At 55.6% G+C, this 26,308-nt stretch overlaps 1 protein-coding gene across 1 annotated transcript in view; it reads left to right on the top strand.

The window, feature by feature from the left end:
• The window catches only part of RNF213 (ring finger protein 213), an 89,067-nt gene that overhangs the window by 55,223 nt on the left and 7,536 nt on the right, over positions 1 to 26,308 (top strand). Inside the window, exons 34-63 of the mRNA XM_039859857.1 lie at positions 716 to 852; positions 1,261 to 1,356; positions 2,136 to 2,254; positions 3,033 to 3,152; positions 3,629 to 3,774; positions 4,166 to 4,304; positions 4,429 to 4,567; positions 6,027 to 6,221; positions 6,967 to 7,112; positions 7,980 to 8,134; positions 9,519 to 9,725; positions 10,030 to 10,211; positions 10,614 to 10,734; positions 12,280 to 12,380; positions 12,497 to 12,679; positions 13,412 to 13,581; positions 13,682 to 13,781; positions 16,831 to 16,942; positions 17,521 to 17,734; positions 17,965 to 18,155; positions 18,933 to 19,055; positions 19,852 to 19,962; positions 20,381 to 20,620; positions 20,933 to 21,014; positions 21,714 to 21,748; positions 22,872 to 22,966; positions 24,050 to 24,209; positions 24,739 to 24,919; positions 25,266 to 25,357; positions 25,941 to 26,273. Coding sequence (XP_039715791.1) covers positions 716 to 852; positions 1,261 to 1,356; positions 2,136 to 2,254; positions 3,033 to 3,152; positions 3,629 to 3,774; positions 4,166 to 4,304; positions 4,429 to 4,567; positions 6,027 to 6,221; positions 6,967 to 7,112; positions 7,980 to 8,134; positions 9,519 to 9,725; positions 10,030 to 10,211; positions 10,614 to 10,734; positions 12,280 to 12,380; positions 12,497 to 12,679; positions 13,412 to 13,581; positions 13,682 to 13,781; positions 16,831 to 16,942; positions 17,521 to 17,734; positions 17,965 to 18,155; positions 18,933 to 19,055; positions 19,852 to 19,962; positions 20,381 to 20,620; positions 20,933 to 21,014; positions 21,714 to 21,748; positions 22,872 to 22,966; positions 24,050 to 24,209; positions 24,739 to 24,919; positions 25,266 to 25,357; positions 25,941 to 26,273 — 4,425 coding nt within the window. The remainder of the gene's footprint in view (positions 1 to 715; positions 853 to 1,260; positions 1,357 to 2,135; positions 2,255 to 3,032; positions 3,153 to 3,628; positions 3,775 to 4,165; positions 4,305 to 4,428; positions 4,568 to 6,026; positions 6,222 to 6,966; positions 7,113 to 7,979; positions 8,135 to 9,518; positions 9,726 to 10,029; positions 10,212 to 10,613; positions 10,735 to 12,279; positions 12,381 to 12,496; positions 12,680 to 13,411; positions 13,582 to 13,681; positions 13,782 to 16,830; positions 16,943 to 17,520; positions 17,735 to 17,964; positions 18,156 to 18,932; positions 19,056 to 19,851; positions 19,963 to 20,380; positions 20,621 to 20,932; positions 21,015 to 21,713; positions 21,749 to 22,871; positions 22,967 to 24,049; positions 24,210 to 24,738; positions 24,920 to 25,265; positions 25,358 to 25,940; positions 26,274 to 26,308) is intronic.

The raw sequence follows: 26,308 nt of genomic DNA, 5'->3' as shown, positions 1-26,308 counted from the left end.
GCTGGCCGAGCGAATGACGGGTTCGGTCTAAGGGTGTGGGAGATGGAGGGGTCTAGGGTTCCCTGGGTTCTGCCTCCGGTGGTGGGAGGTTCGTTGAGTCACGGTGGAGAATTCCGAAAGGAACGAGCGGCAGGTTTGGGAGGCGGTGCCGAAGCCCACGTGGGGTCGGCTCTGAAGCCCAGGCAGACGTGTCCGTTGTGCAGTGGACGTAGGAATTGGAAGCTCAGGGGCTGGGCCAACCTGGAGCTGGGGTGTCGGCAGCTGTGGCGTCCGCGTGCCTGTAAGGAGTGTCCTGGTCGCACTGCTACGAGCCTCAGGTAGGAGGAAGGGGCGCCGTCAGCTAGCTCCGTCTGAAAGCACGAAGCGAGACCGCCAGGGAGGAAGTGGCATTTGTGCCGCGCCCTGAGGGCTCATCAGAGTTTCCAGTAGGGTCCAAAGCGGGAGGAGACACGTGGCGTCTGGGAAGGAGGCTCGAAGTCGTCTTAGGGCCAGGGCGCATCTTCTCTCCAGTGCCTTGTGCTCGTCGGTCCCGTTTCCCTCCGCAGTGCCTCGTCCTCAAAACCTCTCGCACTGGGTTCTTGTCTGCGCGCCCGCCACACGGGTTCGCCCACAGAAGGGGTTCGCCAGACGCCTTCGAGTTTCTGGGACTGACCCCAGCAGACGTGCGACCTTTCCCAGAATCCTGGCACCTGACTTGCCCTTCCCGGCTTTGCAGATCACCACGTTCTCCAGACTGCTGACCAGTCACGACTGTGAGCTTTTAGCAGCGGAAGTCAAGGGCCAGGCTCCGAGACCCACGCTCCTGTCGCTGCAGCAGTTCGACACCGAGTTATCGTTCCTCAAAGAAGTGAGGTGGGGCCCCCTGCCCTCCCTCCGTCTCCCCTTCATCCTCGGCCCTGACCACGCCCCTGTTTCATTAGTACGGCAGCAGTGACCTCTGATGTGGTCACCAGCGCCGGTTAATGATCGTTGAGGACACGTGACTCTGAGAAGGACAGTTGTTAAATCCTCCGGGGGTCTTTCTCACTGCAGTTACCGTCTGCGCAAACATCCCTCTCTGAAACCCGGTCCCCGCACCCTATTCGGAAGCCTTTGCTGACGCTCGTTGCTTCTCCCCTAGATCCTGCTCGTCTCGGGGAGGAGAATCCCCCCCAAACAGTGTTTGCTTTGCGGCCCTGACAGTTCCCATCGCTCGGAGGGGACTTTAACACCCATCTTTCAGGACAGGGAACTCATTTCCATAATTTCCTTTTCTTCAAGGAACTGCCTGACTAACTCAGCCACCTGCAAGATCCTCATCATTCAGACAGAGTTTGAAGATGGAGTTTGCAGCGCCCAGCTGGTGGCCTCAGCGAAGTACGTGTCTGTTACTTGTCCCGGAAATCACATAGGAAGCCCACAGTGTCTTTGGGAGCTCTTATGGAATTTCTTCCCCAGAAACAGTGTGGCGTCATGACGAATATAGACGTGAAATATATAGGCGATTCTCCCTTTTCGTGCCCCCAAAAGTGGACGAGAGAAACAAACCGAAGGAGGAAGCAAAGAGAGAAAAGGCCGAAATCACAGAAATGGCAAAGCGCAAGCAGCGCGAATCACAGGGCCTTAGTAGGGTTGAGAAGCACGGCCTTGGAACGCGCGTCCGCAGACCTGTTCTGGTGATTTAGTTTTAAATTCCCCACAGTTCGAGGGCAGCCGCAGTGTGGAAACGAGTTCGTCTGTCGTTTGTCGGACGTTTTCCTAGTGTTTGCAGGGGGAGCGCGATCCTGTCGGAACTATGTTCCCTTGTTACTTAAAGTGGGAGATTCCTGGGCCTTTTACAGCGTCAGGAGCCACATTTCATGGCTTGGCCCTGGCTGTCTGCTCGCAGAGCCCTGGCCCTTGAAATGGAAAGTTCCCCCGGCCTCACCCTCAGGAGGATGAGGCCAGCCCTTCCAGGATCCCGGTGCCCAGGAAATGCCACTTCAGAGCCGAAGGCGGTGGCGGGATTTGTTTAAGAGTGAAAGAAGCGAGACTCTGAGGGTGAAAGCGACGGTGCCCGGGACAACCTTTGGCCACTTCACAACTTTGGTCCTGTCTATTTGCTTGGTATTGGCTTTGATTTGTTTCGGTTTTGCTTGTTTGTTTTGAAAAAACAGGTATTCTGCTATCAACGAAATCAACAAGACGCAAGGAGATGAGGGCCGCGTCTTCGTCTATTTCATCACGAAACTGTCCCGCATGGAAAGTGGGACGTCCTACGTGGGATTCCACGGAGGTAGGACCAAACCACGAGTGAGCGTGGCCGTTTAAGTGGCATCGGGGTTATTTCTCATTTGGTCCGAGGGCGTACGAGTCTGAAATGACGGCGTCGACGTTTGTCTCCACAATGCTCGTTTCAGAGGCCGTTAGACATTCTGACCGCACGAAAACACTCACCTCGGGGCTTCCCGTGCGGCGCGTGCTCCTTCCTCGATTCTCCCGCAGATAGACACTTGACTAGTCCCTAGGGTTCCTGGCCTTTTATTCCACGGACAGTGCAGAGGAGATAGATGTTCCCGACTCGCGAACGCTCTTTATGCCTGTCTCCGGGGCGGGGGGGCGGGATGCTATCGTAAACCAATCTCCCTTCAGAGGAATGGCTCACCAGATACTTATTATGTAAGTAAACGGGTATTCTGGAAATAGGCAAACGACGTTCACTTTAATCATCGTATAAATAGCGGGAGGCCAACCTCGCCAGTGCCCCACGGCCTGTTACTGGTTGTGATTCGGCAGCTGAACAGCGAATGTAGAAAAGAACCACGGACCTTCAAGTCGCCTTTGCCGGCCGGTTATTTCCGTTCTCAAGACAGAATTTTTCAGTTCAAGTGGCGGTCAGGGGCAGCGCGGGCCAGGCCGCTTCTGTGCACATTCGGGGCGTTTAGACTTCAGGGTGTTGATTGTTCGCTCAGCAGCGCTGTCTCTGGCACCAGGACGTGCGATGTGTCCCCGCGCGTGCCTGACAAGCCAACCGGGAAAGACACGAGGACGTTCTGGGGCTTTGTTCTCCACAGGCCTGTGGCAGTCCGTGCACATTGACGACCTCCGCAGAGCCACAGTCATGGTTTCGAATGTGACGAAGCTGCAGAATCTGACCATCAGCCAGTTGTTTAATGCAGATGACAGACCTGAGGGTGAGTCTCGAGGGAAGATCTTTGGGGCCCTGGGGTGGTAAGAGTGACGGCCAGGCCGTGTCAGGAGAGCTGCAGGACACAGCCACTGTGCTGTCACCTTTGCATCCTCTCAGTAGTAGCTCAGGACACGTTTGCTGAGCTGACAGATGACAGCTCCCAGGGCACCCCCTACTGCTTTCCAGGGTCCCCTGAAAAGTGGGTCCGTGGGCACCTAAGGCTCAGAGCTGAGTGCCTGTGGCGTGTCAGCTTCCATCGGTCCTGCATCGGCTGTTGGAGCCCAGGACCAAAGGAGAGGGTTGATGCTAGCAGATCCCCCCAGCGGGCAAACCGAGGGCTGGTCTGCAGGTCCTTGGCCTCTCCTTGGGGACCCCGCCGGCTAGGTGCCGCGAACACCTGCTGGTCGGCACCCCGCACTCAGCTCACAGGCAGTGTTCCGTCCACGGAGCAGTAGTTCGATGGTGTCGCTTCTGTTGCAGCTGAGGTGGGACGCAGGGCCGAAGGTGGCCACGAGGAGCCGATGGAAACCGAGAGCGGCGGTCCAGAGGCCCCGGCGGAGGTGGACATGGAGACAGAAGCTTCTGAGGCCCTCGAATGCGAGCCTGCTGAGCCGGGGGGAGCCCATGTGAGTCCTGGCTCCTTCTCATCCCTTGGGTCACCCCCCTAAGCTTCACACTCGCCCCCAGGAGCCCGCAGGACAGATGCAGTGGCAGGGCTGAGCCTGGCCCTCTTCCTTCCCCACTGCGGTGGGGACCAGTGACCAGGACAGGGGCCGACATGGGGCTTTTCCTGCTGTCCCTTGTCGGCGTTGCTCTGTCCCTTGACCCCTGGCCGCGTCCCCGAGCACACGTGGCTACCTCACAGTGGTTCTCAGAGGGCCGGGGCGGGTGGACAGCAGCCAGGCCCTGGTGGGAGCTTTGCCCGGTGCGCCCCGCACGCCCCCACAGGGCCCGTGTGCCTGGCTGGGCGTCACCCAGGCAGCGGCGGCTAACGCAAGCTCTGTCGCCTTCGGACAGACGCAGGTCCTGGACACCGGCAGCCTGCTGCGGAGCTGCGTGCAGAGCGCCGTGGGCATGCTGAGGGACCAGCACGCAGGCCGGCAGCGCGGCATGAGGAGGGTGCAGGTCCTGCTCGGCCTCCTCCAGGACGACACGGGTGAGGGCCCCGTGGCCAACCCTCGGGCCCCTCCGGCTCCTGTCCAGGCTGGCCCCGCCCCCGGAGGCAGGGTGTAGCAGGGCCCCGGCAGGTGGCGAACGCGTGCCCCCTCGCTTTGTTGCAGCCCCTTTCTCACGGGTGGCCAAGATGCGCCTGCACGACCTCTTGAAGAAGCAGGAGGAGACCTACGTCTCCCACATGAAGCAGTGGGTGGCCAGGGAAGCCGCCAATCCCGACGCCCTCCAGGAGGCGGGCACGTTCAGGTACTGCGTGCGGCCTGAGGCGTCCGGGGGGCAGCACCGTGGGGGGGTCACAGGCAGCCCCGCGTGTGCATGACACGCAACATCCGTCAGCGGGTCACACGCCGCACACGCAGACACTGTTTCAGGTGGTTGGATTAAGAAGGTGAAATGCAGGGGGAAGAGAAATTGTTTCCCCGGGCCTCCTGGCAGTCATTTGACTACAAAAATAAGACCCTGGAGAGTTCGTTGGTTGCTGGCGGTCTTTTTTCTGTGAAACCTTGACCCTTTTCTTCGGACTAACCCATGGAGACCCGTGTGGCACGGGGAGGAGGGACGGCTCTGGACCCCAGACCTTCTTCACTGCTCTGACCCTCAGCCTCCTTATCTCTGGAAGGTCTAAGTCACGCACAGGCCCCTTCCAGGCCCCGCCTCCTCGGCTGGCGGACTCGGCCTTGGCGTCCAGCCTTGTGCCCTTTGCCTCCAGCCTTGTGCCGTCTGCAGGAGGGGGCGGGAAACAGCCAGAGGGAGTGGCAGGTGGGCTCGTTAATGCTGGCTTTGTTACTGTAGGGGGTTTTCTGCTTCTCTTTTTCTGAATATCCTTCATTTCTTTCCTAATTATACTTTCTGGGTAAGAAATTCTATAAGATCAGATGTGGACCTTGAAAGATTTTCATTTCCCTTGGTCACTTTCGGACTTCACAGATACTTAGCTTTACCTAAATACTTCTTAAAAATCTGTACTTTCCGTCTCCCCTTTACACCACTGCATCCGTGACTCGACTTCCCCGCTTGCCAGGCGTCTGGAGAGGGGTGTGGGCGCCCCACCGTTCACCAGTCTGCTGTTCTCACCCCGTGGTCGCGGGCGTGGCCTGAGCGGCCCCCATGGACTCACCCGTGTCAGGCGTCAGGCGTCAGGCAGAGCTCTGGAGCCAGCTGGTCCGCGAGCGCAAGCCTTGGGGACACACTCTTCACCCTCACTGTTCATGTGTTTCGGACTAAAGTCTGAATCGCGACGGTCTTTGCACTCGGGTTTTCCCGCCGCCCAGCGTCTGCGCGCCGGTCCGGGGCCCCTTCCCCGTTTGTCCCACGGCCGGCTCTTCCCTTCCACGCTTTTTCTAGTTTGGCATTTTTTCCCCTCGAATCAAGCATCTCTGATCATCGCCAGGCTGTTTCCTCAGTAGATGGCTGAATTCTCTGCAGGTTCCTATGTACTATGTACTTTAAAAGCTAAAGTATATATATTTTTTCTTTCCAAAATAGAGCCTGCATTGTCCACCCCAGTATTAATTACCTCACAGTAGATTTCGTAGGCTTCGCCACAATAATTTTGAAATGAATTCTAGAGTGTGTTACTACGTATAAACATAGCAACAAAGTGTCATGTAGTTAATATAAGCAACAAAATCTGACTTTGACCTAACCGAGTGCTTTCCCACTGTGCTCTGACCTGGAACCGGGCTGCCCCTCCCCCACGCTGCAGGCACACCCTCTGGAGGCGGGTCCAGGGCGTGGTGACCCCTCTCCTGGCGAGCATGGTGTCCGTCATCGACAGAGATGGCAACCTGGAGCTGCTGACCAGCCCAGAGACTCCGTCCTGGGCGAAAGATCTTTGGATGTTTATTTTCAACGACATTAAGCTTCTGAACATCCCTCTCGTGACGATTGATGACACAAGGTGAATAAAAGGCTTTCATTTCTGGGAAGAGAGAAAACCCTGACGTAGCAGCGGTCTTCACGGGGTCTCCCAAGTATTTGGTGAAGCGTAGGTGTCCATTTTAGAATCCCACTGAAGTAACCAGTGGCATTTACCAAGGTTCCGAGAACCCTTTGTTCCATTCCCTGCCGCCCTCACCTCCACACTCTCGGGGCACGTGACAGGTAAAATCATCACGGCCGGGTCTTTACCGGAGAAGCACGAGGAGAGCTGGTCCCTCTTGCCGTGGTGGGACCCACTCAGGCTCAGCTGGCCTCCCAAAAGCTTCCTACTTGGATTTCAAGGGGCTTCGGTTCCGGGGCGTGTGGTTAATAAAGAACGTTCAAGGAAGTGGCTTTCTGAGTCACCGGTGGGGACATTTATTTAGAAGACAAGACACTGTCGATAATGAGGGTGACTTGCTCAACAAGTCACGTTCGACGTGCAGAGGGCAGGGCTGGATCCAGGCTCCCCAGGACCTGGCCAGCCGGAGACTTTGGGCAGCGTATTGACCCCTCCCAGCCGTGGTCTGTGTTTGTTTTGCCTGCAAAGCAGAGATCACCAACATCGTCCTGACGTCCTTCTTGACAGACGCGAGCTGTGAGATAGCCCAGGGGGCTGGCTTCGTGCCTGCGAGGCGCCCGTTCCGAGGCCTCGTGGTGGCTGCTGTCTGTGTCTTGGGCGACGTCTCACTGGCCGTGCTCTGTCCTCATTTGTGCCACTGCAGATCCCAAAGTGAGATGTCCTACATCCTGGTGCAGAGTCCCATGGACCTCTCTGAGAATGTCTGCTGCGACTTCCCGTTTAGCTGGAGAATCAAGGACTACCTGGAGGAGCTGTGGGCCCAGGCTCAGTACATCACGGAGGCCGGAGGTGAGCTCAGGAGGGACGTGTTCCAGCCGGTGAGAGCCCGGTGCCCTGTCCTGGGTCGGTCATTCCCCTTCTGAGGCTTCTAGACAGCCAAGGTCCCAAGGACGCAGGAGATGTCCTCCCCTGAGCCTTCCTCAGCAACCGCTGGTGGCGAGCACCTTTGTCAGGCTGACCGGCCGCGTCCCTCCTGACCACGCGGCTCCGTGCTCTGCTGTCACACGCCAAGCACTTCGGCGTTGGCGGTCCAGGAAAAGCGGTATTAACACAGCGCTTTTGGAAAAGCCGTTTTCACACGTGAAACGGTCTCACTGACGTTGGCTCACAGTCCCGCCTCTAGAAAGCACAGGTCGCGGCCCCCGGAGCTGAGCTTCCCCGCTGAAGTCAGCTTCCTGCCCCTTTCCGAAGCCCGGCGGAGCAACCTCTGTCCAAGCCTCTCTGTGCCAGGGCCATCCTGAGGCACCCTGCTTCTCTGAGGTAGGATAGGGTGCCCCAGGGGGCCACCCCAAGGGGACCCCTGGAAGGCAGATCTTTCAGGATGGAGCATGTGACCCCATCCCTGAAAAGCATCCCCATTGCTCGGACCGTGGGTTCCCGAAGCCTGTCACGACAGAAAAGCCGGTCTGTCTCGGGTCGCTTCTCCCTTTGGGGCTAGCGAGGCTTTTAGTGACCGAAACGTAACCTCCTTTCTGCCTTTGTGGCTGTGGTCTCCCCGGAAAGCTATCTGAAGTGTCTGGAAATGATCGTGAAATCAGGCTGAGGGCGCCCTCCGCTCAGCCCGCAGACCCTGGCCCACCACTTCTGTCTGCGGGGGGTGGGGTGGCGGGCAGGCCGGGGTCCTTGCGCCCACCCAGCCCCTCTGCCCCTCCGCAGGGCTGCCACAGAAGCTGGTGGAGATCTTCCAGCAGACCCCCCTGGGCAGGTTCCTGGCCCAGCGCACCGCTGGCGAGCAGCGGGAGCTGTCTCAGTGCTACCTGAGGGACTTCCTCCTCTTGACCGTGAAGGTGTCCACTTGCCCAGAGCTGAAGGTACGCCGGCTCGGGGTGGCGGGGAGCCGGAGGTGTGGCTCGGACCGAGCACGGGGGCTTCTCCTCTGCGAGGCCGCTGCTGCGGAGCGCGCGTGTTGCTGGCCGAGGGGGCCCAGGACGTGACACTGCTGCCACCCTCCGGAGCCGACCCAGCCCCCCGCCTGGGTCCCTAAAACATGGAGCTTCAAGTGAACCCAATGGACCTCTCTGGTTTTCTGTAACTTCTTCATTTGAGTGTTTAGTTTCTCTTGAAGAAAATTGGAGAGAGGTTTAGCTGACCTTTACAGGGTAATAATAATAACAGAAATTCCCATGGGAAGAATAACACTTCTGATCACCTATGGGTTTCAAACTCCAGTACATCAAAAAGGAAAGTGACAAATTTGAGAAGAACACACAATGAATATGATTAAGAGTTAATAAAGTATTTCTAGGACCCAGTAAGAAAATCCCCTTAACTTTTTAAAAAATGGATAAAACTTGTAAACCGAGTATTAACAGAATAATTATGCAGACATCCAAAAAACATTTGCAAAATTGCTCAGCGTCACTCAACAAAACACGAATAATTTTTAGACACTATCTTTACCTGTCCTTGCAGCAAAACTAGGTTATTGAAAAAGGCCAGAAGTCCCTCCGCTGCCAGCGGCCCTGTGAACGAGCACGAAGCTTCTGGGTAACGCGGGGCGAGCTGGGAAGTCACAGATTCCAAGCCGCTGACTATGTCCTGAGAACGTTATTGGAGACGTTGACAAGCATTTTAGCCACGGGAATGTTATTTGTTAGCTTTGTTTTTCTCAAAAAGGAAAATCAGGAACGACTTAAGCATCCAAAAACAAGGGTTAGACAAATTAAACTACGGCCATGTGATGGGTCACTGTGAAACGGTTGAAAATGGTGTTCTTCCGACGCACTTAACAAGAGCGGACGGTGCGTGATGTTAAGTGGAAAGGAATCAGGAATACGCGGTGGTCCACATACACCGTGTTGGGGACCACAGGGGCCAGAGGTGTGGGTGTAAAAATGCCCAGGAGGGAGGCCACCAAAGAGTCAACGAGGCACGGTAATAGTGCGCGTGGGTTTTTTTTCCCTTTTGTTTTGAACATTTTTGATTGTCCACAGGGGAAGACCCTGTCTTTGATGTGAAAGTACGTAATGTCTTGATGTCGTGCGTGTCTCATCGCATTAAGAGTGTCGCGTGTCAAGTAGGTGTCGCAGTGTGTAGAAGTAATGCGTGCGCGGCGTGAAGAATCGCGTCGCGTGTCGTCGTCGCATCGCGTGGCCGGTAATGCGTGCGTGTGAGTAATGGCATTAATGCGTCGCGTGTCATGAAATTGCTCTTTGGGTTTACTACCATGCAGCGCAAGCGCGTTTCTCGCTGCAGTTCCTGCAGATGGCCCTGTCATCCTGCATCAATGAGCTGAAAGCAGGAAGCCCGGAAGAAGACACCCCGCTGCCCTGGGTGCACCTCGCCTACCAGCATTTCCGGATCCGGCTGCAGAACTTCTCCAGAATCCTGACCATCCACTCCCGGGTTCTAGACAGCCTAGCCAGAGCCACGCAGAGCCGTGACCTAGAGGGACACGAGATGGTATGGTCCCCCTTGGAGGCACCGACTGCTGACAGCCAGGGCTTGGCCTTCCTCGAGCGAGCGGGGGGAGGACTTAGAGGCTGTGCTCCGAACGGGAGGCTCCTGGACAGGGCACGTGCGTGAGCAGGACTCAGGTGCTACAAGCACGTGTAACGACATCTTCCTGTGTCCCAGGACGGTGAAGACGAGGCTCCTGGTCTGGCCCGTGAGGGCCCAGCGGGCTGACTCAGGCCTTCCAGCAGCCCGGGGGGAGGGAGCGGGGGTGGGGAGCCGCCGAGTCACAGCCCGCTCTCTGTCCCCCCAGACTCTGGACGTGTTCGCGGCGCTGGCCTGCGTTGAGCTGCTGACCAGGGACCTCCTGAAGCCCAGTCCCCAGGAGTGGCTGCGGTTGGTGAAGACCCTCTCCGTGCCACTGGGGCTGCTGTGCTCCGACGGGTACCTGCGGGATGGCAGGGGCGCTGCTGCCGCCGTCATCACAGAAGTCAGGTGAGGCCTGCGGCTGGCGCCCCGGTCCCTTCCATGCACGCTCGCCGGTCACCCCTGAGTCCTGGGCACGTCAGAGAGACGGACAGACGCGGACACTCCCGCTGGGCAGGGCCCTCCGTCACTCGAGGCTTCACGTCGCCGCTAGAAACTCGGAGAAGAAACCGTCCAGGGAGGGCACAGAGAGATGAGAGGACGCGAGGGCGGGCATGTCGCTGTGACCCCATGGGACGAATGCTGTGACAGTGGGGCCCCCGTGCGGGACGGTGGGCCGGGCGAGGACGAGAGCGGCCGAGTCTGAGGGGAGGCGGCGGGGAGACTGGGAGACGGGACGCGCCCCCCGCCCCCTCGCCCGGCCCTCGCTCCCGGCTCAGAGCGGAGGGCGCGGCGCCCCTCTCGTGACAGGACCCACTGGAACCGCATCTTCTCCATCGCGCTCTTCGTGGAGCACGTCCTCCTGGGGACGCAGAGCCAGGTGCCTGAGCTGAGCGACCTAGTGACCGAGTACGTCTTCTTGCTGGACAAGGTGAGCGCGCGGGCTCCCTCTGCACGGCAGCGGCCGGCGGTTCCCCGCAGGGCGGGACGCTCCCTTCGATGCTGGCAGTTTGAGCTAGGAGCGTAAGGAAAGGCATTTCAGCACAAAGGCCACTGCATTTTGGTGCGTCACATTCACTCGTTTGCCCTCTCCTGAGCGCCAAGTCGCTTTTGTAGAAACGACTCATGCAGAGAATGTGCCGGAGAAGCTTTTGGGGGGGTGCTGAAGGAAGGCATTCTACCCAGGCCCCCCGGTGGCTCCGGGCCGGCCCAGCAGCATGGCTTCTGGGGGGGCGGCCTCCACCGCCCCCGTGGGGAGGTTGGGGGTGCAGGGGATGCTGCTGGGGCCGTGGACTTGAACACTCAGTGCTCTGTCCGCAGGGCCAAGACAGCAGAAAGCCCCGGCCTCCACCCCCAACACCCTTTATACACTTAGTGACACACAGGACAGTGCTTCGTGTCTGCCCCTCCCCCCCAATTATGGGCAGCCACCCTGAGGCCATTTGAAACTGCAGGCTCGATGGGGAGGCACCAGCTGTGAGGTGGGCCCCAGTGTCTGGCCAGGAAGTCTTACACGGGGCCTCAAGTTCTCCCTTGCTGAGGCCCCCTGACCAGAGCCACCTCCTGTGGGGAGCCTGACCTGGGAGTCGACAAAGCCTCTCCCAGGACTTGGGTAGAAGCTGCAGAAATCAGCCGCCACGCTGATGGATGGTCTGAGTTTTCTTAGTTCTGATAGGAAGGTTAGGTAGATGACAGATACGTAGATTACAGGTGGATTCCAGGTAGATGATAGATGATTGGTAGACTATAGATGATAGATAGATAGATAGGTAGGTAGGTAGATAGATAGATAGATAGATAGATAGATAGATAGATAGATAGATGATAGATGATTGGTAGACTATAGATGATAGATAGATAGATAGACAGACAGACAGACAGATGATAGATAGATTGACAGACAGATGATAGATTCTCTTGGTCTGTGACTTACCTTCCAAGGTACCACAGGTGACAGTCTTACCAGATGTTTTTGTACAGATCATAAGGGCACCGGCTGTCCAGTCTCTAATGTCCCTGTCCTTGCCATCCACTGTCCAACCGCTGGGCCATTATTTTTTGTAGTAAAACTGTATCTATAACATTTTGTCTCTTTAAAAAACGATCTAAGCAAATATTCCCCAAATGCTAAAGGTTGGTGTTGCATAGACAGGTGGTCGTTATATTATCATTTAAAGTTTGAAATCAGTTACAATGGGAAGAGGGAAGTAGACTTTAGAAACAGAGGTAGGGGATGGAAATCAAAAGTTGAGAACGTCATCCTTCTCCCAAAAGCCGCGTGATCACAAAGAACATTCAGGGTTTAAGCAAACGCGAGGCCTGGCCGTGCTTAGTCGCGGCGGGCCCGACTGCGCATCAGCGGGCAGAGCGGAAGCTGTGTTCGTTTGTCGCCCTGGGAGTTAAAGTCGCCTGGCCCGGCGCCCTCTGCCCTTCCTCACCGCTCATCCACCTCCCGGTCACTGTCTTTCTCTCGCAGTGTCTGCAAGGGAACTCTGACATCAAGACCCACAAGGCTTTCATCACGGTGATGTCCATCCTCTGTGAGTGCAAGGACCACGCCAGCAAGACCTTAACCCGGTGAGACAGATGTTCGGTTTGAGAACCATGGGGACAGACTTCTGAAGCTTGAGTGTGCGTAGCGTCTCACGGCCACCTTCTCTGCTTTAGCACTGACTGTCCTTCTTGGATTCTAGGTTCGGGGTCGAGCCGTGCCCCATCTGCCTGGGAGATGCGCAGGACCCTGTCTGCCTGCCCTGCGACCACGTGTTCTGCCTGGGCTGCGTCCGAACCTGTCTCACCCTGGGGCAGATGCATTGCCCGTACTGTCTGACTGAGTTGCCAGACAGCTTCTCTCCAGAGGTCTCCCAGGAGAACAGGTGAGATGCCCTTCCTCTCGGGAAAGCTGTTCTTCCCTTTTTGCAAATGCAGCGTTCGGAAACATAACTAGCAACCTTAGAAAACCTGGCTGCAGGGGACTGCCCTGAGACAAACGGCCACTTCCGCACCTTCCAAACACCTGAGTGTCTCAGAGTTCCTGTCTCCCCGAGGCGTGCATGCGTGTGGATTTGGGAGGCAGCGAAATTCGAGAAAATAAATCGGAAAGTCATAAATAGAGCCATCCCGAGAGACCCAGGGAATTTGCAAGCATCTGCTTTACCCTCTTGATGTGTGACTGCCACTCATGTTCCATGACCCCAGGGCAGAGCCAGCGCTGGGCTGGCTAAGTGCTTCTCGGGGCAGGTAGCCGGAGTGAGCGGGAGCGTCGTGGGCTTAGCCTGCTCTGGAGGTGGCGTGGGTTTTCCTTCGCCTTCCTCTCATCTGAGGCCTCCCAAGGCTGGAGCACGAGGCTGCCCCGTGGACGGGATCTTTGGCAGACTCGTAGGGTAGCAGTGTTGCTGGCTGGTCCAGATGCTCAAAGCGTTGCCAGAAAGTGATGTGTCCACACTGCCTGGTGCAGGGTTCAGGACCAGCTCTAACCAATGTAAGGAGATACCTGCACTTTTTTATGTGAAAAATCAAAATGCCATCCATACCCCAAAGCACTCTGTAAGGAGGGAGTCTGGAGCTCACCCTTCCAAGCCTTTTGACCGTTTCTGACCCTTCCCAAGGGATGCCATTGAGAAACACGCCCGCTTCCGGCAGATGTGCACCAGTTTCTTTGTGGACCTGGTGTCCACCATGTGCTTCAAGGATAACAGTCCACCACAGAAGGACGTGGTCCAGGTTCTGCTGTCTTTACTCTTTGTACAAAAGAAGCACTTAAGAGATGCTCCCGAAAGTAAGTTGCTTCTTTTCTCTCGACGCAGAAACTCGGTTTTTCTCTCGCTTTGGTTTGTCCAGCGTGAACGATGAGCTTACCCTTCTCTTTCTGGTTTAAGGGCACCATGAACACACAAAATCTCTCTCTCCATTTGACGATGTCGTGGATAAGACCCCTGTCATCCGCTCCGTGGTCTTGAAGCTGCTTTTGAAGTACAGGTCAGCACGCCAACACGGGCTTGCTTCCAGGTGGCTCCACGTCATGGCTTTTTCCGCCAAATACCCTTCACAGGACTAGTAGCTGCTTCACGATTTGCGGGGGGCGTCTTGGAGGAGACCGCCGTGTTGGTCGTGGGTTGGCCATTTTGGCGTAGAGGCAAATGAGTTCGCTGTTAGGGAGGAGGAAGCAGGTCGTGGGGAAGGAGCCTGGGGAAGCGAACCAGGCGGGGGCGCCTGAGCCGAGCGCCTGTGTCTGGCCCTCGCTCCTCGGCTCCGCAGGTTCAGGACGCTGAGGATGGTAACCTGTAATGTCCCCTCACCCTCGCTGTCCTAGATGTCCTTCGTCTCAGGTCCTAAGTGTCTCCGATTCTATAAATGGATAGAGAAGCGCATATGGTGTCAAAGTCCGCTATTTTAAAATTCTTAGAAAGGGGCCAGTAGTTGGAAGCTTCTCGGTGTACACGACCTGAGTTCTGAGTCGACAGTGTGCTTTGAGGTGTTGGCAAAATCTAGACCCTGCAAAAAAAGTTCCACCAGAAATGACTATTCTGACTTAAATGTCCAAAAGCAGACGGAGAGTGGAGGTTCCATCGCATTTCACGCGTGGACCCACTGCACGCTTGTCCACGGACGGGTCTTTTTGCTTTTCTCCCCATCATTTGAGTTAAACAGGGTTCCTGAAGGATTTTAAATAAAACGCTCTTCAAATATATTTTATTACAGGGCTAGCATCGCACTATACCATAAAACGGCTTTAAGGAATACACATAAAGAGTTGGCTTGAGATATGAGAAGAACCTCTTTTGATGTTGTACAATTTTTATTAACCTTGATAAATGCGAGAAATCTGCATTCATTTGAATTTCTTTGCTTAGAGAAATGGGAACGGGATTGTGGACACAATGCGCGCCGACAGTGCAGACAGCGACAGGACGGCACGCGCCCAGCAAGCGCCTCATTCTGAGATACTTAGACTAAACATTACAGAACTGATTTTAAAAATCTTGAAACATAAGACAAATATTATTTTTTAATTTATTATTTTTTTAATAATTAGAAAATTGTTTTTCAATCATAGTTGGCACACGGTATTATTAGTTTCAGGTGTACAACATAGTGATTATTTATATAACTTACGAAGTGATGACCCCAAAAAATCTAGTATGCACCTGACACCATACGTAGTTATTACAACATTACTGACTATATTCCTTATGCCGTATTTTACATCCCCGTGACTATTTTGTAACTACCTATTTGGACGTAAGACAAATTTTATAATCTCCATTGTCATTCTGCAGGTTGAGAAATACTGGCTTCTGTCATTACTTAGCTTTTGTGGTCTGCGTATTTTTGTGTGTATTAAGAACTAATTTGATTGGACTTGAAGTTACTTTGTGGAAGTGCAGACCTCAGTTCTCTGGGCAGACCCATGTGACAAAGGTGACGAGCCACCTGCTGAGCACTGCACCCCCTCGCCCGCCCCGGGTCCACACTCCTCGCTGCTTGTGGCCTGGACACTTGGAGGGAGACCAGTCCCACTTTTCGGTCATGCCTCAGGCCCCTGAGTGTGGACTCCATCGGTGTATTTCCTTGGGAGATCAGCTGTCAGTGACACCCAGGATAGCGTCGCCTGTGGGGCTCGTATTGATCTAGTGGTGCGGTTCTCCGAGTGTGGGTCTCTGGGCCCGTGGGGAGTCCCCGAGGTCACAGCGCTTTTCTAAGTGTTGCTAAGACGCGACGTGCCTTCTTGTTGGTTTTGGCGCTGTCACTAAAGCGACGATGGGTGACACGGCTGGCACCGTGGCGCAGAGAGAACCGCCACGGCGGCCATTCCCTCTTCCCTGCCACGCGTGCGTCGCTTCACAAAGTGTCCGTCTGAAGTGAGAAGTACCCGGGGGCCTGGCGGGCATCGCGAGGAGGACCGTTCCCGCGAGATCTGAGCTAAGCGCTGACCTAGCCGCTTCGCTCCTGGGAGACACCTGGACTTGCAGGAATGACTGACGGTCCGTGGTTTCAGACCCCGGCATTTTCTTGAAAACAAGTGGAGGAAAACAGCTGACGGTATTTATTGTTCAGGATGATAAAGTTAAACTTTTGGCAAACGTGTATCCCTTACCATGAGCCCGTCAGCTTTCTAATAACTAAAGACTTTTGATGGCATGGGTGGTGATAGTAACGAATGTGAGGTTTTTAAAAGATACATTGTAGAATAAAAATGCGTCAACATTTTCAAGATCTGCACAGCTCAGTGAACCTATATTTTCCGAAGGACCGAAGGACCGACCAGTGCTCGAAGTCACAAAATCATGTCTGTCAGAAAAAAAAAACACAACAAAGTACAAGGCAAACCGTTTGACTTAATGTAATTGACTATGAAAAGCCCCCTGATGTGGCTTCGGATCGCACATTGCCATTAACCTTTAGAAATGATCCATTTATCGAGTTTGGTGTAGTATTAAAGAAGAATATCCACAATTATCAGAAAGACTATTAAAACGTTCTCCTTTTTCCAACTGCGTAACGTGTACACCAGTTTTCTTCAGAAAATTCTGCATTAGCGCAGTCAGTTGGAAGCAGAAGCAGATCTGAGTCCAGCTGACTTCTATTACCTGAGGCCTTAAAGAGATTTGTAGCATGAAACACAAAGCCACTCTTATCAATTCATTTTTGTTTTGAAAAAGTTTTTTTAATGTTATTTATTTTAATGTGTAATGGACTTGTTATTTTAAGTGAGTTGATAATTTCTAATACCGTAAATATTGATAAATACAGCTCACATAAACAAACACTCTTTGGGGTTCTTAATAATTTCAAAGACTGTAAAGGAGGCCTGAAACCAAACAGTTTGAGAACAGCCGGTCTAAAATACAGCATTTTCTGTTCCTCTAATATTGCGCTAAAAAACTTTTAATGAAGTCATGTTACAAACTACATGTGCATATTTGTGTATGTCTGTACATGTGTCTACGGGGAGTAACTACCTTTTTTTTGGCAAAATGAGTTTCCAGACCTGAAGTAACCAGGTATACAATTTTTCCTTCCGCAGCTTCCCTGAAGTAAAAGATTATATTCAGGATTACTTGTCCCAGTTAGAGGAGAAAGCGTTCCTAGCTGAAGATAGGACCGAGCTGTACGTGCTCGTTAGCAGCTGTCTGGAGGTGAGCCTGCTGTCGCCCACTGTGTGTCTTTTGCAAGTTGTGTGAACCACGTGGTTCGCACAATGGAACAGTGCCTCTGAAAACTTACAGGATGTAATTTTAGTCGGTAAAATTAATAGACACTATGTTCCATGAGGGGGAAAAAAAAGGTTTCAAAACTTTATTTACCCCTCCATGGTCTGTGTTGTCACCTGCGTGCATGTGTACGAGAGCAAAAACAGCCCAGAAGAAAACGCCACTGAACTTGACCATGTCACTGAACTTGACCATGTCACTTGACCATGTCGCCTCAAGGGAAGAGACTCTGAATACGTTTCACTCTTATTCTCTTCGTATTTTTGTTACTTCCCCAAATTTTGCAATGCGCGTGCAATTTTTCCTCATAGGCTTTCTTTTCCTCCTTTGTTGCCCCTGAAATAAGAAGGCATATTAGTTTTCCACGATTCAAAATCTGACACTCGAACTTACACGTCTGTCCTTCCCGCTTCGCCGCGGTTACACGGTGGGAATTCCGGAGGGTTGGGGCTCGCACATCGAGATGAATAGGAAGCTCTTTCTCCCGGTTCTCTGTGCCCTAGGATTCCATGCACGAGAAGAACAGCGCATCCCCCACGACTGGCACGCTGCAGTCCCTGCGGGAGGACGGCCAGCTCCTGACGACTTACCTGCGGGCCAGCGGCGGCCAAGACGCCAGCGGCGAGGCTTCGGTGGAGTACCTGCAGGCGATGGCCCGCATCCGCCTCTGTCTGGACCGGGCCTCCGATGTCCTGTACGAGGCTTGGGACGGCTCAGGCAAGTCTGCCGCGGCCCGTTTCTTAGCCTCGGGCTTAGCGGCCCGGTTACCTTGAAATTCGGAAAGTATGGGAAGCCGGCTCTGAGCAAGCTGGGGTGTCCCACAGCCCCTTCTTCTCGGTTCGCTTCTTCCTCTGAGTTCCTAAGAGCGGGCTCGGGCTGTTTGGCCACCTGGGTCACGCAGTCCCAGCTCCCTGCACTCAGCCCTCGCCCCGCACTGGCCTCTGCAGAGATGGCGGGGGAGCGGCAGCACTACCTGCGGCAGGTGAAGGACTTCTGCACGCGGGCCAAGAACGACTGGTACCGCGTGTACCTGGTGAGGAAGCTCACGGACCAGTACGGCATGGAGTTTGTGCAGAGTCTGTCCAGACCGGGCCACCCGGCCCGGTGGGTGTTCCCCGAGGAAGTCCTGGCGCAGCAGGTGAGCGGAGGGCCCTGAGCCCGGCCCCCCTCCCCGGCCCCGTCTCGGTCCGCTGGGGGGAAGGCGGGCGTCTGCACCGGTCCTCTGTTTCGGTTCGTCCGCTCGAGCGTGTGATGCTCTGTAAATGTCCCGCCACCCGCAAGAGTCGTGTGCATGCTGCTGGCTGTCACCTACCTGCGGAACTTAGGCTTCCTCACTTCTGGTCGGGTTTGACGGGGGAAGCAGAAGAATGATTCCGTGGCTTTTGCTCTCAGTAAATCCGAAGTAACTCGGCTGGCGGGAGAGGCCGGTTTTCCCCCTGGCAGGCAGAGACGGGAAAGGAAGAGCCGAGGGTGAAAGGGGCAGTGACTCTGGCTTCAGGGCCACTCAGTGGTCCTTTCCTAGTGCTCGGAAGTGGTCGAATTCTTACTGTTCTGGGGTTCCGAAAATGACCTGACGACGTCTGGCGCTCTTACTGCCGGGCGGAGCTTAGCGTGGGCGTGGGTGACAGCGTGGGCGTGGGTGACGCCGCAGCCTCGGCGCCCTGCTGAGTGGGGAGAGCAGACAGCCCCGTGGGCCGCGCCGCCGCCCCTCCCAGAGCTCGGTCCCCTCGCCGTCTTCGTGCAGCGAGGGGAACGTGCCCCCCACGGCAGCGGCCCCCCGCCACCGGGCCGGGCTGGGCCGGCACGCCAGCCGGCACCATCGCCTCCTAATGGCTCCTTTACCTATCCCACGGTTCCTTGCTAAACCTCCCCCGACTGTCCCCGCTGTGACTCGCCCATGCTCCTGGGGTTGCAGGAGGACCATCCGAGCCAGATGGACCGGTTCCTGGTACACGGACCCAAGTACAAGGCTGTCCGTGACGCCGTGGGCACAGCTGTCCTGGAATGCTCGCCCCTGGCTGCGGCGACTGTCCTGGAGGTAGGCCGGGCTCCAGCCTTCCCTCTGGGCAAAGTGGCGCCCCTCGCGACGTGCATCTTCCTTCCGTTATGTCAAATGACACAGTGGGAGGGGTCCCGAGGGGCAACACCCTGCATCAGAAGTCACGTGCAGTGGCCTCCACAGGCACGCCCAGGCCGAGCCCGCAGAGCAGCAGCAACTGAGTGGGTGCGCAGATCTGCCAGGCCTTGCCGACCTGCTGCAGCCGTTGGCATCGGCAGGTCCTTTTTGATGTGTTTATGTCCGTTACTTTGAGACCTTGCGGAAATCACTTCCACCAGGATTACTCCGTACGCGGCGTGCAGGCACAACCAGCAGCACGCGCCCCTGTGTGCACTCACGATCCTGTGTGCGCCAGTCACTGTGTGCGTGCAATTTTAGGAAAGATGGAAGGATTTTAGAATCTCATCTTTAGAGTGTTCTGGGCTTGCTTCCTGGAAAAGAGGAAAGAGATCATCCTACTCTGCTCAGGAAGTTTCCAGGACCAGCAGGGTCGTCAGAGAGACTAGGTGGTGGTTTCTGTTACTACTGTGGCGAGGTCGCTGATAAACGTGCATGAGCTTAACAGGGGGATACTTTATGAGCCGTCCGTGCCATCTGCCAGGTGGGCCTTGCGCTGCCGGGTCCAAGGCTCTGTGATCTTGGGAGACGCTCCCCCTCCGTCTCCTGCTTTAGGGCGGATCCACGTCCTGTGTGCACCTGCGACTCGCATGGCTGTGGCCCCTGGCTAGATCTGTATAACTTTGCAGAGTCTCACTGCATGTCCTTGCTTTCTCAGGCCTGCGGGAACTCAGGAACACAACAGGCGGTCCACCTCCTGTTAGCGCTGTTCAGAGAGGTCACCACTCTCTACACGTCCCGCAATGCGAACCTGCACCCTAAGCCAGAGGCGAGTATCAACCTCCGGGACTTGTGGTCATGATCTCGGTGTTCGGGGAGACTTTTTGAATGGAGGGAGAAGTCACAAACACAAATTATGCCTGTAATTTTTATCTAGCATGGGAGTTTTCACCTTCGCGTGCTAAGGGACCACTCCCTGTGTCACCCAAAGCTCTCAGAATTACAGTTAAAACTCGAGGCAAGAACGTAGGATACTACTGAGCAAAACAGAGCAGCTGAGTAGGTTGTCGGGAGTGAGGAGCTGCGTTTGCAGAGGAGCGTTCTCTCCTCTGGGTAGTGATGGTTCAGCTGTTTACCGTGATTCTCGACATGCATCCGGTAGCGAAGTCTGACGGACTTAGAGCAAACCTTTGGATTTGCATTCTTCTTTGATAACATTTTAACACTGAAGTGTGTTTTCCTGTCAGCAATGTGAGGCTATGAACAAAGTCATTGAAGAAAGCAAGATCTTTTCTCCCGAAATGAGACATTTTGCAACATCCCTTGTGACCAACGCCCTGCCACTGCTGAGGATGGGTCCCAGGGAGAGCAGCCTTGAAAGCACAGTGACAGAAATGGCTATTCATGCTGCGATCATCCTTCTCTGTGGACAAAACAAAATCTTGGAACCGCTGAAGAATCTGGCCTTCTTCCCAGACAACATGGCGGTAAGATGAATACGACTGTATCCGCTCTCACGGTAGAAACGGTAACGGCTTGTCACTGTTGAGACGGAGCCTGTGCCCGGAAAACTGCTGAACCTGTTCGTCTTCTTGTTTCTCTGTTGGCCTCTGTCTCGCTGGACCCTTTAGTCCACGACGATGGTGGACATCTTGCCTCGCCCTGAGTCATTTCACAGAGAACTACTATATTTTCCACTCAGCTCATGACATTAAGAGAGAAAATCAGAAGTCTGCACAGCAGCAGCCAATCGGTCTGTTTCCTTCTCTAAAGCTCGCTCTGCTTTCTTGGTTTTTCAGAAAGCTTTTCTTCCAACAATGCCTGAAGACTTGCTGGCTCAAGCTAGGAACTGGAAGGGTCTGGAAGGAGTCCGCTGGTACAGTAAGTGTTGGTGTCTGAGATAGCATCGCCGTCCTGAGCTTTGGCGAGCATCCTGATGCCACGTGAGCCGTTGGCTTAGCGTTGGGAGCCGTGTGGCTGGTGCCCGCCTCCTCCTGCCGCTGGTGCCTCGGCAGGCGGTGAATGGCGTGAACAGGCAATGTGCCCACTGTAGACCATCCGAGGCCTTCCTCAGGCGTGGGGAAGAGCCCCGTTAGGATGTACTCCTGTTCCCTGGATTATGCCATTTGAGGAGAAGTGGAGATTGGGGACCGCACTGGAGCCTCAGGCAAGGCCAGCTCACAACCCAACCAGGTTTTTGACCCAGAGATAGTTCTTTTAGAAAAATAAAACTGGGAGACAGAGCAGCATAGGCCATGGCTCTGTGTAAAGTTTGCTGGTGCCTGAGGAAACCGCCCTTTTAAACTCGTCTTAAAGGTTGTAGAACGTGCCCTTGGCAAACAGATGAGGAGAGAGCGCGTCAGTGCCGTCCGCCGCCTCCACGGGGCGCCTGGCCGAGCCCGGAACGCGGTTCCTCTCTGCTCTGTAGCAGTAAACGCAGACGCTCTCCCCAGATGTGCTCAGACGTCTGCTCCATGTCTGTGTCGGTTTCGGCCAGAGGAGAGTTAGCTTTCCCTTTTAACCGCGGGTCATTCGGTGAAACCCCAGCAGCCAACACGCGCCCTGTTGTTCTTTTAACAGACTGTCCCAATGGCCACCTGTGCTCTGTAGGAGAGGTGAGTCTTGGTATTTGGGGTGGGGTTTGGGGGGCTCCAGAGTGTGTTCCCCTGGGTCTGGGGGGCATGGAAGAGAACGGTAACGAAGGTCCTGACCTTCTAGAACGGACTCTCTCGAGGACCGTGCAAGGTTTTCCAACTAAGCGTATAAATGGAGTCAGGGTGTCCAGCCAGTCTCTCGGCCTCAGCACTGTGGACATTGCCAGAGGTCCCCTGGGAGACAAAACTGCTGCTGGTTAGGGACCACTCTAGCTACCCTTCCTGGCCACTGCAGCACAGGATCAGTGACACATGTCTTTCCGTGACGGCAAAGTGTTGGTTAGGTCAGGAGCCGCATCACTAGCCCAGAGAAGAGATGTGGGCTAGATACGCGGGGGTAGGATGAAGAGACTCCTAGCTCGTCAGCCGTGGTGGGGGGAGGGGACCTGGATGAGTTGCCTGAGTCTCGAGGCATCGAGCCAGGGCCCTTCGTCGGGCCGTCTGCTCGGCGGCAGGCTATCGAACTGAGGAGGAGTATTGAATAAAGTAAACGAGAGATATGGAAGGGAAAAAACGGATGTATATACTTCATTCTGAGTTCACTGACTTCCTCGTCCATGACGAGACTGAAATAGCTTCTTCCCAAGGGGCTGTGGTCTAGGAGGCGAGAGGCGTCCGGCCTGTCACGGCCATGGTCCTACCCAGAAAGAAGCAGTGGATCACATGGTTGCCCCGTTTAAATAAGCCCGAGGGAGTTCAGAATAGCAGGGTGGAAGCTGCTGCCATATTCCTGGTGGCCGACTGCGAAGCGCCGAGGACCGTGACGGACGGGGGGCTGGAAAGCAGACAAAGCTGAGAACGAAGACTGGGTTTTATACGTCCGTCTGTAACGTGTCTGTTTGGGAATAACACTTAAATTGCCTCTTCTGTTTAAAAAAAAAAAGGTCCAGATTTGCCCACATACAGTGTCGTTTGCATGGAACATGTGCCCTGGCCCCCCCTTAAATATGCATGCGCTAGAATCAGCAGCCCTAGTGGCCGTCACTGCCTGCTGTGGCGAGTATGCATTCACGTGCGTGATGGCATTTGTGCGTCCGCCGATCCTGGCTCCGAGACTGAACCGGGCCACGTCTGTCTGTCCTAGTGTGGCATGCCCATGGAGCAGGGCTCCTGCGTGGACTGCGGCGCTCCGGTCGGAGGGATGGACCACAAGCCGGAGCACGGGTTCACCGCTGTCCAGTATGTACGCCTGTAATTCCTTCTAACTAGTCAGACCACGGGCTTCGGGCTATTTCTATTCGATTTCTGATACATTGATAATATAGTATGAATACCGTACATTTAAACCTGTGACATGCTGGACCTCAAGGCGGAGGTCCCGGAGTCATGCCTCAGCGGAGTATTTGATCTGTCATTGGCTAACTGGGCTTTTAAATGCAAAGCAGATGACATGTTAATACTCATTAATATGGATACTTAATTCAGATGTCTTCCACTTGGGCCTGGGACATGCCCCCTGTTGAAATATGCTTGACAGAAACAGGTGACCTAATTCAGAGGGACATTTAGGTCTGCACAACCCAAAACTGGGCATTAGTCTATCTGAGCGCGTGCCGTCTCACTCGTAAACTCTCTTAGCTTCCTCGCTTTCTGGGAAAAGAGGAGACGTACTCTCATCAAACACTTCAGAACCCCGACAAACGCCTCATCTCGTAGTCCCGCATTTGGTTACAGATGCTCCCGTGAAAGAGGAGGCGGGACCCTCCGTGGTCACCGCACTTTCTGGCCCTGCCAGTGCAGGCACAGCTTAAAATATTCTAAGTCGTGGCCTCCAAAAACACCAGGACGTCTGGCATCGCCGGCATTTTTCCCAGCACGCCCGTCGTGCGGCACGTTCATCCGGGCATCAGTGGGCTCCCGTTGCCAGACCTCGGATCCCGGCTTGTGGTTTGGGAAAAGGAGGCCCGTGGGCCATGTCCCCGTGCTGATGTCAGCCGTCCTCAGCCCACCTTCTCGCCCCGCGGTGATTTCGGTGGAAGCAGCAGGCCCAGACCACTGTCCTGACACACGACCCAGGGACGGCACCGACAGCCCCGATTCAGCGCTGAGAAGGCCGTGCGCGTCGGGTCAGCCAGGAAGGCGGTTCCGTAGGGAGGAAGGCTCAGGAAGGCGGTCTGGCTTAGCACAACAAGTACTTTGACGACTGTTGTGTTCTTCGAAACCGTGAAGCGGGTCTCCGGTCCTGCGGGACTGGGTGTGCACCCCTGCGCTGAGAGGGCGCGGTCCTCTGCCGCCCTCAGTGGCTTCTCTTGCTCTTCGCAGGTCCCTCTCAGACAGAACTCAGACGGGCCACGTGCTGGGAAGCCCGCCCCCCAGGGGCGCTGTGGTGGTGTCTGACCGGGAGCTGTCGCCCGCGGTCTTCCTCCTCATCCGGTTACTCACCCATCTGGCTCTGCTGCTGGGAGCTGCCCAGAGTCCCCAGGTACCGGGTAGCACTGGCGAGCCAGACTTCCTTCCAACAATAGTGACCTGGAGTGTTTCGCAGTGTCCTTTTATCTAAAAAACCCTAGCCCTTCCTGTGGATGTTGAATATGTCACTGTTACCTAATCCACAAAGTAGTAGAAAACTTAGAAAACTTACGCCTCCTGTGGCGTGTGGCAGCACGGGGGACGTGCTCGTCCGCTTCCGTGAGCCCCACAGGAAACGAACCGCCATTCCTTTCACACCTGGGAGTGCAGGGTCTGCCACGGCCAGGCCTCCCCGCGCCTCGGCTGGAGCTCAGTGCACCTCCTCCATGGCAAGTGACCAGGGCAGCAGAAAGCTCAGGCTTTGGAAAGGCTCTGCTCCCCTCTGACGATGTCGGAGGCGGTCACCCCCAGCCCTGCCCTCCTCCGTCTGCCCGTGCATCGCACCGACTCGATGCTGGGGTGGCGCTCCTGGCCTCCACGGAACTCTGTGGCTCCCCCACAAACCAGCCCTCGTTCGACACACTGTCCCCCTGTCGCCACAGGCTCTGGTCCACATCATCAAGCCTCCGGTGAGGGATCCGAGGGAGTTTCTGCAGCAGCACATCCGGAGGGACCTGGAGCAGCTGACACAGACGCTGGGCAAGGGCGCCGACGAGACCACCCACGTGGTCCACCTCATCCTGCACGGCCTCCTCAGGGAGCAGCACCACCTCCCTGGCCACAGTAAGAGAACGGGGCGCGAGGCACATCCGCAAGGACCGCAGGCTTGCTCGCTCTTCCCAGTGGGAGACGAAAGGGTGGTGACGGGAGGCAACGCCCGAGGACTTGCCGCAAGGGACGGAAGGGACCTGTTCTGCCCTTCCCATGTCTCCCTGCCGGGTCGTCACCAGTGTTCAGTGAGCGAAGTGAGCCTGGGGGCAGCAGCAGGAGCCCTTTCCACGCGCTCAGGGTCGTTAGAGACCCACCCCCCAGGGGAAAACTGTTTCAGCCTCACAGCTCCTTGGTGTCTGCTGCCTGCAGACGGCCTGGCCTTTGTTCCCTGGGTAACCCACGCGCTTTCTCCTCGTAGAGCCTTTACATTTTGACGCGAACTTGTCAACCAAAGAAAAGAGAAACCATTGGGAAAAACTCATGGAGATGATTATTTTATCTGAACTCGCGGTACGTGGGGCGCGGCGGCAGCCACCTGCCTCGTTCAGCTCCGGGAGTGCGGGAGCGTGTTTCCTGAGCGTCCGGTGACGCGCTGGCCGGTGTCACTGCTGGAAGGCCCGCAGGAGCCTCAGGCCGAGCCCAGATCTAGGTGTTCTCCACCCGGGTCACCCCACCCTCCCGTTGTCCCCATCCCCTGTCCCGTCCTGAGGCCAGTCTAGCCGGGCCGAGGGGCCGCTGGGAGTCCAGGACGTAGAGAAACAACGACACAGACACCACAGGCACCCTGCTCGTCGGACTCGTTCCTCTGTCCGGCAGGAGTGTTCCCGAGAGTAACTAAGCCCATCGGGAAATAACTGTCACTAAGTAAAAGGATGGGACTAAAATACAAGTCTCTGAGTCTCATCCTCTCCGGGAACACAAAGCTACGAACAAGGAAAGTGTAAATTATAATCAGTTAGCATAATCACTGAGTATTTGATTATGCGCTAAAATGAGTCAGCCAGACTCCCTCGTTGGCCCCCGGTAGGGTCGCTGGGGGTCCATGTGCTGGCGGTACACCTCCCGTTCAGAACCCGGTGCTCTCTCCACCCAGCACCTGGACAGAAACCTCCTGGCGGTGAACGCTCTCATCAGCCGCGACGAGCGTATCAGCTCCAGCCCCGTGGCCAGAATCGTCTTTGGCGACCCGGCAGCCTTCCTGCCCCACCTGCCCCGCGGTAGCGTGGCTCACAGCTCCAAGATGTGGAGCTGCAGGAGGAGGGTCACCGTGGGGCACCTGCGGCACCTCGTGGAGCAGGTGAACGGCAAAGAGACTGTGCCCATCCTCTGGAAGTTCCTGCAGAAGGTGAGGCCGCCTCGCGTGACCGCCAGCCCGACTTCCCCCGGGGACCCGAGGGCCCCAGCTCTGACTTGGCCTGGTGGTTCCTGAAGGTGGGACACTGGACAGACCGCTCCAGGGCT

Source organism: Pteropus medius, unplaced genomic scaffold (assembly GCF_902729225.1).
Source record: "Pteropus medius unplaced genomic scaffold, Ma_sr-lr_union100, whole genome shotgun sequence".
Lineage (NCBI taxonomy): Eukaryota > Metazoa > Chordata > Mammalia > Chiroptera > Pteropodidae > Pteropus > Pteropus medius.
The sequence above is the reverse complement of the archived record's forward strand: the minus strand, read 5'-3'. Positions and strand labels throughout refer to the sequence as shown.